Consider the following 18014-nt stretch of genomic DNA (forward strand, 5'->3'; position numbering starts at 1 on the left):
GGACCAGAATATTTCTTCCTGTGTCTAATAGGCTTTTATATAATTCAGCATTGGGGTGACTTAGTGCCTTAGTCAGGTTTTGGCATCAATCCATTCCTGAAGTGAATATTGTTGGATGTGTGCAATACAAGAGATTTCTATTCTGATGGAAACAGAAGTGGGGAAAAAAAAATCAATATTTGTTAAAATAAAAAGGGAAAATCTGTTAACTAAAGGATTTTTTGGTCAAGCTTGTAAAAGCTTATTACAAACAGTGTAGAGTAAACACATACATACCAGTTGTTGACAGTGTCTTTGAAGTCTTGGCACAGGACCATTTCAATGATATTATTTAGCATTCATTGATTCGTAGACCACCTTTATTCTTTAACACATCTATTGTTTTTTATGTTTGAAATTAAATATGCAGCAATGAGTAGCATGAATCTGGGAAGTTTTAATTGCTTATAAAATGTTCCCCCCCCCCCCCCAAACAGTTATGAATATAAAAATAATCTAATCTCCTCAAGCTGTTTCCACACTTCCTGACCACATGTTAAGAGTATAATTGAATGACTGACACATATTTAGGTATTGCTCCCTAGTTAAATAAGACCATTATCATCTTCATAAATAATTCTTTATTAGCACAGTTTATAGAAATAGAAAATGTTCTCTTTTGCAAACTATGTTTAATACATTGTACCCCAAAGGGTTTCACATACAGTTGATATTTCGTTTGAGCGAATGATGTATTTAGCAGTTTGATAGCAGTATATTTTCTCAGTGCTACCTCGAAGATAAATGTTTGTGTAAATTGACTCCTGGGGAAAGATGATGTGGCCTGAAATCCATGCAGCTTGAAGTCCTCTGTTCATCCACAGACCATGTATAGGACAGAGAGCAGCAGTCCAATCTTTTCTACACCACCCTATCAATGAACCTCAACTCAAAGCCCTGGAGTCAAGTTTTCATGTCAATTCAGTGTTAGGCCTCTCTGCTGAGACTGCCAACAGCGTGGCCAATTAATACTGATTGTGGTGGATTTATTTCTTATTTGGACGCAGTGTACGGGACTGAGACCCAGCTGCATTTCACTGAACTACTAGTAATGACTTTCAATCACTGGTAACATGAGCCAGGGCCAGCAACCTTAGATGAAGATTCTGTGTCCAACCTCCTGAGACAGTCAATCCTCTCCCTCATGTCTTGCATTTCACAGAAACAGAAAATTATTGCACTTACCCATAAAATTTATATTATACTAAGAAATGGTCTTCTACAAAATGTCACTATGTATAACGTGTTTCAGAGTAGCAGCCGTGTTAGTCTGTATTCGCAAAAAGAAAGGGAGTACTAGTGGCACCTTAGAGACTAACCAATTTATTTGAGCATAAGCTTTCGTGAGCTACAGCTCACTTCATCGGGTGCATCCGATGAAGTGAGTTGTAGCTCACGAAAGCTTATGCTCAAATAAATTTTTTATGTATAACGTGTGTGTGTGTGTGTGTGTGTGTGTGTAATTTTGATTTGCTTATATTGTATTTACCACAGTATGACTATTTAAATATACATTTACATTAGGCATTCAAAATATCCATCTACACTTGAAATGAAAACCCAACTGGAATAGTCTTCTATCTGAAGCACATTTTGTAAAGGATGGGGTAGCAATATTAGAATTCTATCTTACTTTACTTTTCCATGTTCAGAAATTGGCTTTGTAAGTTTGATCTGCCCTAACTCTCACCTGCTGTTGCAGTTCTTAAAATAACAGCAGACACACCAGTTGCCAGGAATTATCACCATGGACTATTTGCACACTGTTGCAATAAAAGACCCTTCTTGTTTATGTCATCAAAACTAACATCCCAAGTAAGTGTTTTTTTTTTTTTTTTTTCCTTTGGGGGAATAAAGCCAGGAATTTTGTTGCCGCTGTGTAGAGTGGTGAAAGAATTGTGCTAGAATGGATGTGAAGAATGTTTTTGGAAAAAAAAATCTAAAACCCACCAATGATGATAACCAAAATCCATAATCAAATAAATGGAGTGCGGGAGTGAGAGGGGGAGGAGGAATTCAGAGAGGATGGCATCTATGTATCAAGTCACAAGATAGTGTGCTTGTGCTTGTGTTCTTCCGCTAATTTCACTACATGGGTCACATTAGAAAGAGCTAGAGATGTCACATGATCAATTTCTAGTATATTTTGTTTTAAAATATGATGTGCACAAATTCCAATGTTTAAGTTCAAAATGGTATCAAAATGAGAGAAGGATTTTCTTTTGCGCCTGTATGGCTTTTGCTTGTATTAAAACACTTTCATGTTTCAATATTACTAGGAATGAGTTTGGTCCAGTGGTCTTACAGAACCAAATAGTGGTGTATAGAACAGATGTGAGTTAAAAACAGCAATAATTCAAAATCTACTACTCTGCATTTCCTGGTCTCTCCTGCTTTTTTGTTGTTGTTGTTGTTGTCATTGGACTGTACACTCTTCTGGGAATTGTCTGTCTTTAATTTTCATGTCATATGCAGCATGTCTCCGTGTAAAACAAAATACTGATGCTGAAATACTGATCAGCACAGCCATTGTCTTTTGTATATAAGAAATTACTCTTTATTTGTCTAGCTTCAGCTTCCAGCCATATGCTCATGGACAGTACAGCGCTCTGTTTTTATTACAACAGTGCTTAAAGTAAGATTGCCATTTTTAAAACAATATCTAAACAACCTTAGGGCATTGTAAAGATTCAGAAGATCTGTATAAGTGTTAAAACCACAAAAGCAGACAGGAAACTGCTGTAAAAACTCCCCTCCCCCACTGCTTTCTTTTTTTAAACGTCTCAACCTTTTGAACAGAAAAAGAACTCTAGAGATCAGCAAGGGTATACTGCTTCATGCAGTTTGGATTATCTGAGTCTCATACAAGTATCTAGGGAAGCTTTTGTACTTTAAAACTTGCAATTTTAATCTTGTCACTTGAAAATGGAAATAGATGTTAAGCACAACTTTGTTAATGAGTAAAAATATATATATATATATTTCACAACTGGATACTGATTTATTAATGGTTTACTCATAGTGTGTTTAATTTAGTCCTGTTGTGTTAAAATTGTAGCAGAATACTGTGTTGTGCATTTTTCAGCTTTTTCGTAATTCTAATGGTGAGTGTAGCCTTCCCAAGATAGCTTGAATCCAGCTAGTGCAGGTAACAATAACAGTAAAGATACTGCAGTGCAAGGCTTCAGCATGGATGGTATAAGCCCAAAATGCACCCTGGGTATGTATGTGGCTCACTAGTTCATTCTGCATTTCATACTGTGTTGTCTTCACTACCAGCTTGGGGTGGGCTTATGCTGTGTAGACATATCCCTAGAGTGGATGTTAAGTTCCAGGGTGAAAGGTTTAAGTTTGGAGAAAAATGCTGCTTCTCTATGCAAGATGTCATTGAAGAGATTGTTGGAGAAAACAGATGCCAGACGAGACTTCTCCAAGTCAATGCATATGTTGTCCAGGCTGAATAAGAGATGTCATAAATCATAGAGTCCTTTTTATTTTCTTTTACATCCTTCCCGGCCCAATGTTAGAATACAGGGTGAAAACCAGTCTCTTCCATTCCTCTCTGTCATTTGCTGTATGGTGTTTGTTGGGATTGACTATTCAGCCATCTCTGTTAGGGCGGTTCTTAAGGCTGCTCTTGGCCTCCCTCGTTTCCTCATACTAGTTGGTTTCCACTTGACAGCTTCGTCTGATTGTGGTGGAAACAAGCTGCTGGTCAGTGATTTCTCGGATCTCTTCATTGTTAATGAAGTCTTTCTAACCAATACCCAGAATCTTTTGTAGGCCTTTATTTTCAAGGGTGTCTAGTTTTCTGTTTTGATGTTTTAGTCGCTGTCCAGCTCTCGCAGTCATATGTTGGCACTGAGATTGTGTTTGAATTGAAAATTCTCACTTTTTTGTTTTGGGGTTGTATGTCTTTGATTTCCCTACATTGCTGAGTTTAGTAAACGCTGAGGGTGCCTTTCCTATTCTTGATGTCACTTTCTTTTTGAGATCTCTGTTAGGTTAATATGGTGCTGCCCAGGTAGATGAACTGTTCTACGTTGAGATTTTTGCCTTCTAACGTGATGTTACTGCTTGGCATCTGGGTTTCAGAGATGTTTGTTTTAGCATAACTAATTTTGAGCCCTACTTAGCCTGCTATTTTTGCCAGGTTGTCTGTCTTTGTTTGTAACTTTTCGGGGGTGTTGCTCAATAGTGCAGTATCATCAATAAAGTCTACATCTTCTAAGCATTTGCCATCTACTCATGCTGTCTCTGGTGTTTGTGCTGCTAATACACTTTGTTATCCAGCCTATGGCAGAGCTAAATAGTGGAGATAAAATGCAGCCCTAATTCATTCCAGTGTTCGCATTGAATCACTCTATTGTCTGATTGTCCACACTTATATAGCACTTTGCATATCTGTACGTGGCTGTGGTTATGTTGATAACTTTATCTGGGATCTGTAGGACTGAAGAATATTCCAGAACGTACATCTATGGAGGCTGTCAAATGCCTTTTGAAAATCAGTTAAATTGATGAAGAGGGGAGCGTGCCATTCTATACATTTTTCTATGGTGGAATCCTTCTATCATAATGTAATCCATTATCAGGCGGGGAAAAAAAAAGGTGATCTCTCTGATTGTAATGAACTGGAGGGGAGTACCCTTTGTAGGGAAAGCCTTCTGAGGGGAAAGTGGTGATACTACACAGGATGAAAGAGGCAGTGGAAGAAGCTTAGAGAAGAACAGGCTGGATTCAGGTCCAAGAGATCCTGTGTAGATCAGATATACACATTAAGGACCATGTTAGAAGAATGAAGAACTTTCCCTGTATTAATTCTGAAATATTGCTTAGTTTGAGCAATCCTCTATCTCAATGGATGTGTCAGTTCCTCTGAAGGATCCTTGCAAATAAAAGCTGGAGTCAGATTTTTTGAAAGAACCACAAGCATCTTGTTCAGTCATAGCTCTGCCATCGCCATTTGTGTCAAGGCATTAGACACCTGGCTTGTATCTAATATCATGGGCAGGTCTTTCTCAGTCACAGAAGCCAGGACTCAGTGTTCAGTTAATGATTTTTTCTGCCATGCCCCTGTGGGCTGGCCACACTATTTTCTTTCCTTACCAGAAGTCTTATGCATAGAGAAGTTGGCTGCCCATTGTTCTCCAGGTACGTATCAGGCAGAAGACAATGAAGCGAGGGAGAATGGATATAGTTGAGTGGAGATCTGAGGCTGGATGTGAAGGAGCAGAGGCTTTAAAACCATACTAAATGAGGCAGAGCTATATGTCCCTGATGAAATGGCTAGCAACCCACTACGAATTGGTGGTCATTTATGGAGACAGTGTACGAATTTAAGACTAAAATCCTCCTCTGTTTTGTTGCTATCAGAGCTCAACACCTGGTGCTCATGTATTATTTTTATTTGAATGAGTTAAAACATACCATGAATCTGTAAACAGTTTTAATTACAACTTTTTTCTTTAATAGTTTTCAAAAGTGATTGGAATTTCTTTAAAGGAAGCAGTTAATAAAGAAGGGAATGTGCATAATCCACTTATGTTCCATTAGTCTTTTTAACTAAAGAGTAAATAGGAACAAAACAAAACTAGAGAAATCAAAAAGAGATTGTAAGGTGCGGGGCAAATGAAGTGATATGAAGGAAGTACAGACAGTATTAGAAACAGTTTTATGTTTGAAACAATGCTAAAAAAATGTTCATGTACCACATGAGGCAATATTTCTAGTAGTTAAGAGCTGGAGCCTGAGAATCAGGACTGCTGGAGTCTATTCCTAAATTTGCCAGTAACTTATTGTCTGGGGTTCCTGATTTAATCTCTGTACATCTCCGTATACCCATGTAGAATTGAAGTGCCATTAATCATGTTATTTGACACTATTAGTTTTGCATGGTTGGTCTTCCACAATTTGCATTTATTTATGTATTTAAGAGCTGCCCTTGCACCAAGGTGAGGATCTGGTATCATGCTTGCTATTTTTTTCTTTTTAAAAAGATTTTTACCCAGATCCACATATCTTCTGTGTTTGTTTTTCAAAGAGCCCTTGTCCCTTTCCTCTTCCCTAAAGAGTTGTAGTTGGATTGAAAGTAGGTTGAATTGGCACAGTATGCGAAGTCTTACATTATCAGGGAAGACAGATGGAGAGAAAAGTTTTCAGCATAAGTTAACAGCCGCCTTTGCTGAAATAATGTGCTCTTCACATCAGCAGCTGGGTAGTCACTATGGAGTTATTTGGCTACATGTCATTTTTCACATCTGTCAGCTGAATTAGAGATTCAAATGTAAAAGTAACACTTCCTGGAGAGAACTATGGGTCAACAAATGGAGTACAATAAGACATGCATATATTTTTTTCCCCTTCTGTGTCAGACAAAATGTTGACCCAGTATTGTTCATGATTTGTAAAAGGAAACTCCAGCCTTCTTCCTCAGAGCAGCAGTCATAAATTTGAAAAGATAACAATTGTTTCTCAGCATGAATCAACTGAGAATGTATAAGTAGCGCAATTTGGCATTATCTTTTAAAGCTGCATGCTCCTTAGATGTGCAAAATGGGAACGTTTCTCTTACTTTTTTCCCCAACACCTTACATGAGTGAACACGACAGAATGGAGATGTGAGATTGAGTGGCAGCTTTGGCTGTGAGATTGAGTGGTCGCTTGCATGTTATCTGCATAAAGTGCATAGGAGGTCCTCAGACACTAGGGGGGATGAGAGTTGTGTAAGTAGCTCGATCTATAGCATGTAAACATCTTTGTTTCCTCACAGACATTTGATTTTTCCGTTTTATTTTAGTTATTCCAGTGTATCAGGCTTCTGACTAAAGCTCTAAACATAAAAGTATACATCCAAATAATCTCCTCTCATCCAACACTTATTTTGCTCAAACCACGGAACATCCCTAAGAACCTCCCTCCCACCATATAAAAGCAACAAACTCTACCGTTAGCCCACTTGCTCCCTTTCAAACTCCCCCGCCCCCAGGAAAAGCCTAGGAAAACAGAATGTAATGTGTGCCCTAAAAATTAACACATCTGGGCTGAAGGAGAGGAAAAATTTCCAGAGTTGAAGGCTGTTCAGTGAAACCATTTTGCTGGTTTAAACCAGAAAGCTGTTTCCTGAAGTACTTCACCTGATTGCAATTACATGAAGAGAAAGGTGGTCGTTTTGGTAATCAGGACTTAAATCATTTAGAACCACGGTTATATTTTTTACCTATAAAGTGTTGATTGTAGAGCAAGCAGAAGTATAATACGTTCCTTATCTAAAACATTGATTGCATATTAAACAGGTGGGTTTGCTACCTGAAATTTGAATGGTCTTAGTGCATAGTCCCATGAGGAATCCATGCATGAGGTGACTAAGGCATGGGTAATTGTTGTGAGGTTTGTAAGTAAAGAACGCTATACCCTTCCCAAGCACTGATGGGGAAAATTTGCTCCTGGCTGGGTAACAGAGAACAGGTATGCTTGCTCAGCTGAAGGAGCACATAGCATCTGTGCCATTTTTTTCTGGTGCAGGCATCATTCATTACCTTGGTTTTAGTTGTCTGACGGCCAACCTGATGACTCTCACCCATGCGCTGATCTTGGCCTGTCACTGGATAAGTCGTTCAACTGCATTGATTGGATCTGATGGAACTTAGATGTAGATCTGGGTTTTAACTACATAGTGGAGTCATTGCTATACCCTGTGACATCTTCAAATACAGTATAAATGGTCTGGGCAGGGTGACAGACTAGAGGTCTGTGTGAGAGTGTTACCCAGGGCAGACAGTTACCTAGTACTAACCTCTGGAAACAAAACAAAACAAAAACCCATCCAAAAACACAGGGCACTACAAGAGGAAGTATCAAAAAGAGATGAATGTATCAGAGGCTGGCATCACTGTTCCAATCACAGACAGGAATTGAGGCAGTGGATGGGGTGTGTTGCACGCCTACTGCCTGTCTGAAGATTGTGGCAAGTAGGAGTGTCTTTCCAGTGCCCTTGGAGTTCACTGCACAAATCCCGAGTTATTCAAATTTTATGTGTGATGGAAGCGGTGAAATTACTTATAAAATAGGGGAACATGCATATTTACCTTTTTATCTTCTCCTGAATCCAATGGCTAAAGAGGTTTTTCTCAAAAATTTAAAAAATTAAAAGCCAAACAAACCTAACCCAAAAATTTGGGCAAAGACTATGATGTTTCAGAAAGAGTAAAAATATGTTTGTAATGGAAATGTTTTGCAATGTTAACCATAGCAGTCGCTACTGAAATGGCTTATCTATCTGTCTGTCTGTCTATCCTCCCTCCCTCTCCTGATTAAAATTAATTTTAGGGAAAGAATTAAGGGTCCGGGCTTCAAAAAGTTCAGCATAAATTACATAATGGTTGTTGCAGGGTGCTGGGCGTTTGTGAAAATCTCATGCTTATTTAAGTGCCTAAATAGGAGCCACGCTACTTTGAAAATCTGACCCAGACTGTTCGTTCCAACTTGTTACAGAATAACTGTACTTTTAGTCAAAGCTATTAAGCTGTCAATGCATTAGACAACTTGCAGTTTATGAAATTACCACAAACATTTAATTTATTATATAGCTAAAATACAGTATTTATTACAAACATGGGTCCAATCCTGAAAACAACCCTGAGTGCGTAGTGCTTATTATCATGTCTAGTTATATTGACCTCTGTGGGCCTAATCAGCATAGTAAACACAGATCTGTAGTGTTTGCTGGATTGGGCCCAAAGATTACAGTCAACAAAAGCATTTAATTGCTGAGATGCTGTAAATAGTAAATGAACACAGATTAATTGTTATATACTCTTCATGTGTGGCCAGGTGCTTCAGTGTATTTAAACTGTTGCCTGTTTAAAGGATGAATGTAGATTCAGTATTACATTGCAATATGATTTATCTTTATAGTTGTCTTCTTAAATATCAATGGGAAAGGCTTTTAAGAAGACACTCTAATTCCGTATTTGAAGTGCAGGACTTGTAGGTTGACTATGTTGTTAAAAATACACCACCATCAACACAAGAACACCCACATTTGCTGTATCATAGCACAGTTAAACTAGGAGAAATCTCCATGGCTGGAGAGAGATGAAGAAGAGTCACCCTACAGTACTGTTGCTATAACTACACATAGGAATAGCCAATGTGACTTACTGAGGAATATTGCTGCAGGAAGTTACAAAATAAACATTTCAACAGAGGATACAGATGTGCATACACAAACGGCTAACAAATGAATGGCTTCTTAACCCTTAATGCACAACTGTTTAGCACGTGTATCCAAGTTGTTGCAGTTCTTGGTGTGAATCAGGTGAAGCAATAATAAATACTAACTCCCAAAAAACCTATTGTTAGAGAACTTCATGAAGTAAAAGTTAATGCTTCGTTCAAACCCATTCACTCGGCCAACTATGCTTGAAATATATGAATCAGGAAGACATCGCCCACGGGGGAGCAGTCCAGGATATACTTCCTTTTGGAGTGTCCTGTGTTTGAATTTCATGCCCTATTTTGCATAAACTCATGCACTGAAAAACAGTCTTGGGTGTTATGCTCTAGAAATGAGAGTTTGGCTTTGATGTGACAATGTGCTTCTGAAGAGGTACATAACCTCATTCTCAAACTTTCAGAGTTGCTGTAAAGGAAATGTAGAAATAGCATACCAGCAGAACTTCCTCTTCATTTGTTTGACTGTCTCTCTCCCTGAAGGCTCCCATGTTCTGCTAGAAAAGTGTCAGAGGGGGGTTTTTCTCTTGTGTAGTGAGCTGTAGTAAACTGAGCCTAATTAAATCTTTTCACCCAATAACCTCATACACAAATATTGAAGTGTTTAAAAAAATCAGATCTAGATTGTGCATTTGTGAATCAACCCTGAATAAGGGGCAGTTTGTAGCTGCACTGTCCCCAGAGGGGTCCCATGAGTCATTGTGCTTCCCCAGTTACACTGGATGAATAATTTGTTACAGCCTTTTTAAGGGTATAACTTACTTCTTCCCCGCACCTCCCGCAGTCAACCAGCGCAGAGTTATGACTCTGCTTTCTCCTGGCCTACTCTCCATGCACCTGTCTCTGAGGGGGGCAAAGTCCCATGCACTCCTGTTGTTGTTTATTAGTGTTGCGGTAGTGCTAGTAGCCCCAGTCCTAGATCAGAGCCCCGTTGTGTTGAGCATTGTGCCCACACAGAACAAAAAGATGGTCCCTGCCCTGAAGAGCTTACAGTTTAAGTTAGCACCTAAAGCTAAAATCCAGCTAAATCCAGTTGTGCAATGTAGCCTATTGTGAGTATGATTTGCTGGGAGGAAGTATTACAATCCCCTTCTGGAGAAGAAGGCTGGGAATCCAAAAAGATTCCTTCATTCCAATAAAAACAGAATATTCAGTTCCTCTGAAAAATAAGAATGAAGGACGGAGATAATATGAAAAGTGTGAAATACAATGTAATGGGCATTAAAGAGAGGGCGCATTATAATCCATGAGTACAGAGCCTCTTCTAAGATGTGTTGCAGCTTCCCGCACAACACATTGAATAACCTACTGTCATATGAAATATTGTAAAATCAGCAAATGTTGTGTGTATAGCAAGTACTTCTAACGAGCTAGTTGGAGACGTTCTGATGAAAAAATTCTCACTGGAATTTGCAGATTTGTCTAAAGTGAAATGTTTCACAGAGGTGGTATGATTTCAGCAAAGCTCTGATAGGAGCCACATCCCAGGCAAGTGCCCTGAGCTATAGAGTTAGTGTTTTGTCTCTCTCTCACTGCCTCATGTTGGAGCTCTTCTACTTCATTGGGTCTGAGAGAGAGAGACTGACTCTTTAGCCTGATTTTCACAGCTCTACCTGCTTTGGAGCAGGAATTGGAACCTGGGTCTCCCACATCTCAAGTGAGTGCCCTAACCACTGACAGTTGGCTATTCTCGAGTGGGTGTCTCCCTTTGACCTGAGAAACCTTCTTGACTGAAGCTTAATTGAAGCCAATGTTTCCATGAAAAGCTTTGGCGTCAATGAATCATCATTTTCTGATGAAAGAAGTTTTGTTGAACATTTCCCAACCAGCCATACTTACTAGCTACGGAGTTTTTTTATCTGCAATGTGTGCAGTGGGTTGATAACTACTGTGTGTTTTTAGCGCATTGTTTTCCTCTCTAAATATCGCATTGTTGTTCTGTTCAGGGTGATAAGGTCTTAATTTGCAGTTTTATCAGCAGGCTGCTATACTAATTATTTGTGGAGGATTATTTCCAACCAACGCCACATTTATAGAATGTGGCATTCCTAGAAATATGTTAAATATATTTCCTCTGATATGCAAGGCTTAGCTTAATATGGACTAGACAATCAGCCAAATTCAGTCCTGGTGTAACTGGGTGCTGCTCTTATGGCTTCAGTGGAGTTGCAGGCATTTACATTGGGTCTCATTTGACTCAATTTTTCTGGACAACAATAATTGCTAGCCTTACAGTCAACAGTCAGTGCTCAAAGTGGGACAACTTATGAGTGACACAGAACAAATCTTAACTGGTGGGCAGACCACAAGGTGGCCTTGTATTGCAGATGACTGCAGAATAATTCCACACATACTATCAAATTAACTCTCCCTCTTTCCCCTGTATTCTTCTCTTTCTTGATGTATGTTCTTGAGCACCCTCCTTAAAATGAAACTCTAAGAATTTTTTCATTTTCTAGAGATGAGCTGGGACTTGCTTCCTGTAGGCTGCCAACTTCTTTAGCAGAAACACGTTAAGAATGATTTGTCTTATGGGTCCCTCTTCTGGTCAGTTGGTGGAATAGCTGGAATGGATATTCTTTTCTTTCTTGGTAGCTAAAAAACACCCTTCTCATGGCGGTTTCCAGGATAACATCCAGTAAACATTTCATTCATGTCTAAATGCACATTGAACCTGCTTGTTATGGATTTAAAAATATTATTTTATTTACACTCTGAAATCTATTTAAATTGTTTAAACTTAACTCTTTATCAAGAGCCCATCTTTCCCCTCTCCCCCAATCCCCCAAAAGCGCTAAAGACCTAATCTTGGGAGCTGCTGTGACCTTGGGAGTTGAGGGCAATGCAGCACTTTGCAGGGCCAGATCCAGAGTGCCTACTATTTGTAGTGTATGATGCAAATTAAGCAGGATCTCATTACAGAATTGAAAAATAGAGTACAAAGTGTGATATAGTTTCTGTTCCACAACTAAACAAATATTTTCTGTTCCCTTTTTCTGTAGGTCATAGAAACACTATCAAAACTTTCTCGCACTTCTATTGCATTAGCAACAGGAATAAGGTATGACATTAGTGCTACTAAACTTCCATTTTATCATTTATAAAACAAGTAACATGATATACAATTAAAAGAAATATGATCTCAGCTGCACTGTTTTAGCCTTATTTTTTCTGTGCTTCTAATTGTATATGGAGGTCCGTTCTTGTCTAGAGTAGCGCTACCAGTAGTTCTGACTTTAAAACTCTACATGTTTAAAGAAAATCCATATCACATAGCCCACAAAGCAGAACTCCTTCATGCTGAATCTCCAGCGTGCTAATTCACGCTAGCGTGCAGTGAGATTTTACATTTTCCAGAACTGAGAGCTGAAGGTGCCTCCTTCCCTTCCCCTGTCACCACTGGAAATTTGCTTTCACCTCTTCTGTGGGGTTGTCTGCATTCTCTATATTTAGAAGTAAACAGCTATGCTAAGGAACAGCCATTTGTGCTGCTGTTGTATCTGAAGACCAATGCCTATTTTTGGGTAAAACACCTGCTTTCGAGAGTTTATAATTTGTCTGTTCAAATTCATTTTGGAATGGAAATAGCAGTGAAAGTCTCACTCTCAGCTTTGTTTTTAAACCATATTTGAAATATATATTTGGCTCTTTATAAATAGTTGTAGATAAAACAAAATAAGTTATTAAAATTTATTTCTTTTGCATGTAAACAACTTAAAATTTGAAATTGATCAAATGGGTTGTCTATAATATATAGTCCAATTGTTCTTAATATTTTGACAAAAGTATATATTTTTTTAAAACAATCTAACTTGTAACAAATAACTTTTTCTAAGAAATTGTATTGGGTTTCTATTGATAACCTGCTGTATGTGTGTCTTCAGTTATACAGCATAAAGGAATTGTTGTGTATGTTTTAAGTATGTTATAATGAGACCGCCTCACAAGGTATTTACATATGTTGTGAACTAATTCTCCTGCGTAGGGCTCAAAAACAGCACTCACCAGTGGCTCCTGAGAGGCTTTCTCTTACAGTGTTTGTGTCCTACCTCATTAGTTTAAGAAATATTAAAGCTCTCTTTCAAATAATAATAAACATATTTACAAGAATTATGGCTGTGAAGATAACCTTCCAAATGTCAGCTGAATGTAAACCAAATTCAGATGTTTTCCTGAGACAGTAGGCAGCTCTCAGTGCCTCTGGTGCAGCTGACAGATTTCTCAAGCAGCAGTAGAGCAAAATTTTCAAGGTTCTGCTCAATTTTCATTGCTGCTCTTTGGAACCCTATGGGCAGTAGTTAAAATATCAAGAACATCAATTTCATGCTACTGCTTGGGAAAGCTGTAAATGGCAACAAAGGCAAGTCTAGAGTTTTTAATGGCTGGGGAGGATCAGAAAAAGGCGAGTCTGGGGAAGAGACCTTCCCCCCTCCACCCTCGCAATAGTTGGGGAGTAATGAATGGGGAAAAGAGACAGAAATCTCTATATCCTGTCCAGCATCTTAGGGCGGTGAGAAAGGGTATGGAGTTTTATGTTCATTTGATACCCGTGAGTCAGAACTTGATACAAAGGATGGAGCCCTCAAACACATGACATTCTGGTAGGAATCCTTCTTCCTAGCATTAGGCACAACACGGCTGTGATTCTCACCAGCTCATTCCCATCTCAGTGCCACTTTCTGGTGGGGCCCTCACCTCACATCCTTTTTTTTCATACTCTAACTATAAACTTTCTAGCTGCAGGATAGTTTAAGCTCTGGAATAGGCTTCTAAGGGAGGCTGTGGACTCCCCATCTTTGTATGTTTTTAAGAACAAATGGGACAAACACTTGGTCCTGCCTCAGTGCAGGGGGCTGGGCTTGATGACCTCTCAAGGTCCCTTCTGTGATTCTGTGTCTGGTTAGTAGGCCGGCAAATAGGTGTCTGGTGAATTTTCAACATTTATCTGCTCCTGGTATTCAACACACTGGGACAGTTTGCCTTCTCCCAATGTGCATTCCCCTACCCACCTCACCTGTAAGACTGAAAGAGTGTAGAGAAAGAGAAGGGAAAGCAAGAAATACAGGGGATCCTCTAAGGCAAAAGAAATTCCCTCCATTAACTCAGACATTATTGAGCACCTCATTGATTATGACTTGGGTTCCCTTGTTGGACAAGTAACCAAGGCTCTCTGAACCTTAAACTCTCTGTGGAGCCCACTAGGGCATTTTCTTTCTCTCCTTTTGGTACATTTGATGAGGAGCCCTAGGCCTTCCACATAGTGCTGAGGCAGAAGATGAACTGGTGAATGGCCAAAATGACAGAAACACAGTTTACAGTGGGGAAATAATTATATAGCAAGGGTCAAAAACTGCCTTATAATGCACAGAGATGGCTCCCACAGATGTCAGTGATATGAACCTCCTGTGTGCATTTCGTTAAAACCATTTAAAACCATTAGCCTAGTGCCTATTGTTTCAGCCCTGTAGCAACAGCGTAGGAAACAGATAGATGAGAGCCACTGCCGCTGTCCTACCTCATTCTCTGCAAAGGCAGCAGGAGCAGAAGTGTTGTGCAGATTCCTCTTAACACTCTGTGTAAGTGTTTGAGGTGGAGGCAGGGGGATCTCACTGGCCCATGCACTGCAGAACACTCTCCAACCAGAGGATTTTTTTCTCCCTTTTTCTTCAGCGCTTCACTTTTATTTCTTCAAACCAAAATTGTTGAACTTGTGTTATACAATCAACCATGTCCTTTCCATGGGGTCTTCTACAAAGGCCTATCTACGCCCTGTCGGATTGCACTTCACAGGCCATCTGCTTAGAGTCTGGGTGGGCCTCCTGACTCCCTTCTCCATCTTAGCCTGCTCCCTACAGACTTATGCTCTGCAGGCTGTCTTCCTCAGAGTCATACGTATCAAACTGGGTTCTTTCCCTTGATTCAGGGACTCTTGCAGTTCTCAGCTGAACTACTTGCTGGCTTTTACAAGGACCAGGTGATCTTCCAAGTTATCACCTGAACCCTGACCTTACAGCCTCAGCTGGAAGGCAGCTGATTAATCACAGGTGAGGCTGGGCCCAACTCCCCTAAAGGGCCAGCCACCCTGTGTCTGAGCGTAAGATACTCCCACTTTGACAAACTAGGAGCCATAATTATACTTTCTCTCACCTTCCCACGCAGACCACACTTTGACTTGGTCACTTTCAAGCTTTTCAGATTGAATTCTTGATCATCACATTCACCCACCCAAAATATCAGAAGTGAAGGCTTTAAAACATAAATGAAGAAAAAAATCCTTTGAAAATCACGGAATTTCGACTTAATTGTAAATACATAGTAGTTAACACTTGCTTTTAAAATCTCTGATTTATATTCATGGTTACATGTAACAGTTCCATTGTGCATGTGTGGCAGTTTTTTTAAAATTGTTCACTCGTATAAACCACAATATCAAAGAGAGAGACACACACAAACAGATTGAAAGACATATTAATATAAATTGAAATTTTGGCAGCATACCACCCAAACTGAACACCCACTCTGGTACAGTCTTTGATTAATACTCTTGTCTTTTGTCTCTCTAGGCCATTCCCTACAGAAGAAAGTGTTGATGATGAAGATATCTACAAAGGCCTTCCTGATTTACTAGAGTATGTCGTAAATCTTTTAAGTAGAATGAAAGCTTTTAATTTTCTGTTATGTAGCTATTATTTAAATGACTTGATGAAATAGTGTTCTAAAATAAGTTATTTTATGTGATTGACCAAGGATTGGTTAGAAAGGAAGAATTAATTGTCCAGAAAAAAGCACTTTAGCTTAATGATTGATTTTCATACACATGAAAATAAGATGATATTTCATGATGGGGTCTGGTGATGAATTGAAGTATCAGTGCGCTCTCTAGAATTATTTGTTTGTATCATCAGAATGCTTACGTAAAATGACAGAATCAATGAATGCTTTTCCCTGATTCTGCAGACAATTATGTGTATATGTATTTTTATTCATGTAAGTAGTCCCGCATAATCCAGTGGAACTCGTCACGTGAGTTAATTTCCACATGTAGTTAAGGGTTGCAGGATGCTTGCTGTTCTGGGCAGAATACATTGCTATACAAGGGAAAGTCAAAAGAAAAAGGGTTCATATTTTAGCCATCCTCCTTCTGTTTGAGTAGCAGAGCAGGCTATAACAGACCTTGACATTCTCTCACTTTACAATGACTAAAGTCTTGTGAAAAATCCTAATGTTTCAGTTGTGACACTTATAAATTTAGCAGTTCAAATCCCCACATCTAACAGTTTACAATACAGAAAATCATACAGCTCTGGCAAAATTTTAATTTATAGCAATATTATTAAACACAAAATCCTAACACAAAGGGATAGAAATGTGATTTTAACAAGAACAAGAAGTTTGGTATTACATACAAAAGTTACCATTTAAGATTTATAGTCTTTTTGCAATATGTGCATCAGCATTAAAAACATGGTTCTTACATATGCTTCTAAAATAGAAATCTGTTACAATATTAGGTGCAATAGCCTCTATTTTGATGCACTGTTATAGGATTCACATGTAAAAATTTACAATGGATTTATTTCGGATTGGTTATTATGTCAGGTAGCATCTACCATACACTGGAATGTAATAGTTAGATGCTCTCTAAAATATAGATAGGAAACAACTGGAAGAAGTATATATTTCTTAAGAAATATAAATAGTTCAAGAGAGCTGGGGTTTCCCCCTAACCAGGGAAGTTTATTTTACAAGAATAATTCCACCTTAATGATCTCTCTCTGGGTCCAAATGGTGTCGGAGGAACTCACAGTCCCATTTAGTACATGGGGAGTCACTCGTTTTAGGATAGATTTTAATTTGCCCGGATGCTGAGGCCCATCTGTAACTTAGGCAGCAAGAACTCAGTGCCCCATTTTCTCCTTAGAAACCTTATTTCAATTCCTGTCATGGTTTGAAACTTAATTCTGTTTCTTCAAACTTGTGTTAATTTTATAAAGTCAGATGTTAAATGTGTTGAGGTAAAAAAAACAAAAAACCGTATTGATTGTATAGTCCCTTTTGTGGTTTAGTTCAGTTAGAGAGTTCTTGTTCATTCATCTGTTTTAGATTTACTGTAAAAACCCAGACACTTGGTAAATTCTGTTTCCTAGTGTTGACTCTGTAATCCCTGTTCAATACACTGACCCTTTATGTTGTTACTTTTCCTTTTTTCTTTTAGTGAAAGTGGCGGCGATGAGGATGAAGAGTTATATGATTGTGTCTATGGAGAAGATGAAGGTGGGGAAGTATATGAAGACTTAATGAAAGATGAAGCAGCACATCAACCTGTATGATTTCTATTTTTTGAGTGACTACAGACATATTCATAAAGAAATAGTGGTAGTGTGAAAGTTAAATTTTACTAACATTCATTAAATAACTGTTAGCTGTTTTCACTAACACTGTACGTATTTTTTTAAATTTAGATATTTCAGATCTTCTGTGTTGTTATGGTTGAGTTCACATTTGTGTACAGTGACCATGTAACATATGCAGTGGATCATAACATTATCATCCTGCTGTGAAATCCAACATTCTCTTACGGAGAAAGGGTCAAAGATTTACTCTGGTAATTCTTTCTGTGAAAGAAATACCAACATTATTTCAACAGTAAAAAGAGAACATGAAAATAAATAATGATTTAGTTAAGATCCAGTTAGGTATGGATATTAAGATTTATTAGCTACTTGAGTTAAGACCATTTG

At 38.6% G+C, this 18014-nt stretch overlaps 1 protein-coding gene across 3 annotated transcripts in view; it reads left to right on the plus strand.

Moving 5' to 3' along the window:
- VAV3 (vav guanine nucleotide exchange factor 3) overlaps nt 1-18014 on the plus strand; it is a 244734-nt gene that overhangs the window by 78334 nt on the left and 148386 nt on the right. For 2 of the 3 annotated variants that reach the window (XM_007055209.4, XM_043552808.1), the window contains exons 3-5: nt 12276-12334; nt 15837-15902; nt 17489-17597. In XM_007055209.4, coding sequence (XP_007055271.2) covers nt 12276-12334; nt 15837-15902; nt 17489-17597 — 234 coding nt within the window. Of the gene's footprint in view, nt 1-12275; nt 12335-15836; nt 15903-17488; nt 17598-18014 lie in introns of those variants that run through there. The other variant, XM_037906160.2, reaches the window with a different exon arrangement.

This window comes from Chelonia mydas, chromosome 8, assembly GCF_015237465.2.
Source record: "Chelonia mydas isolate rCheMyd1 chromosome 8, rCheMyd1.pri.v2, whole genome shotgun sequence".
Lineage (NCBI taxonomy): Eukaryota > Metazoa > Chordata > Testudines > Cheloniidae > Chelonia > Chelonia mydas.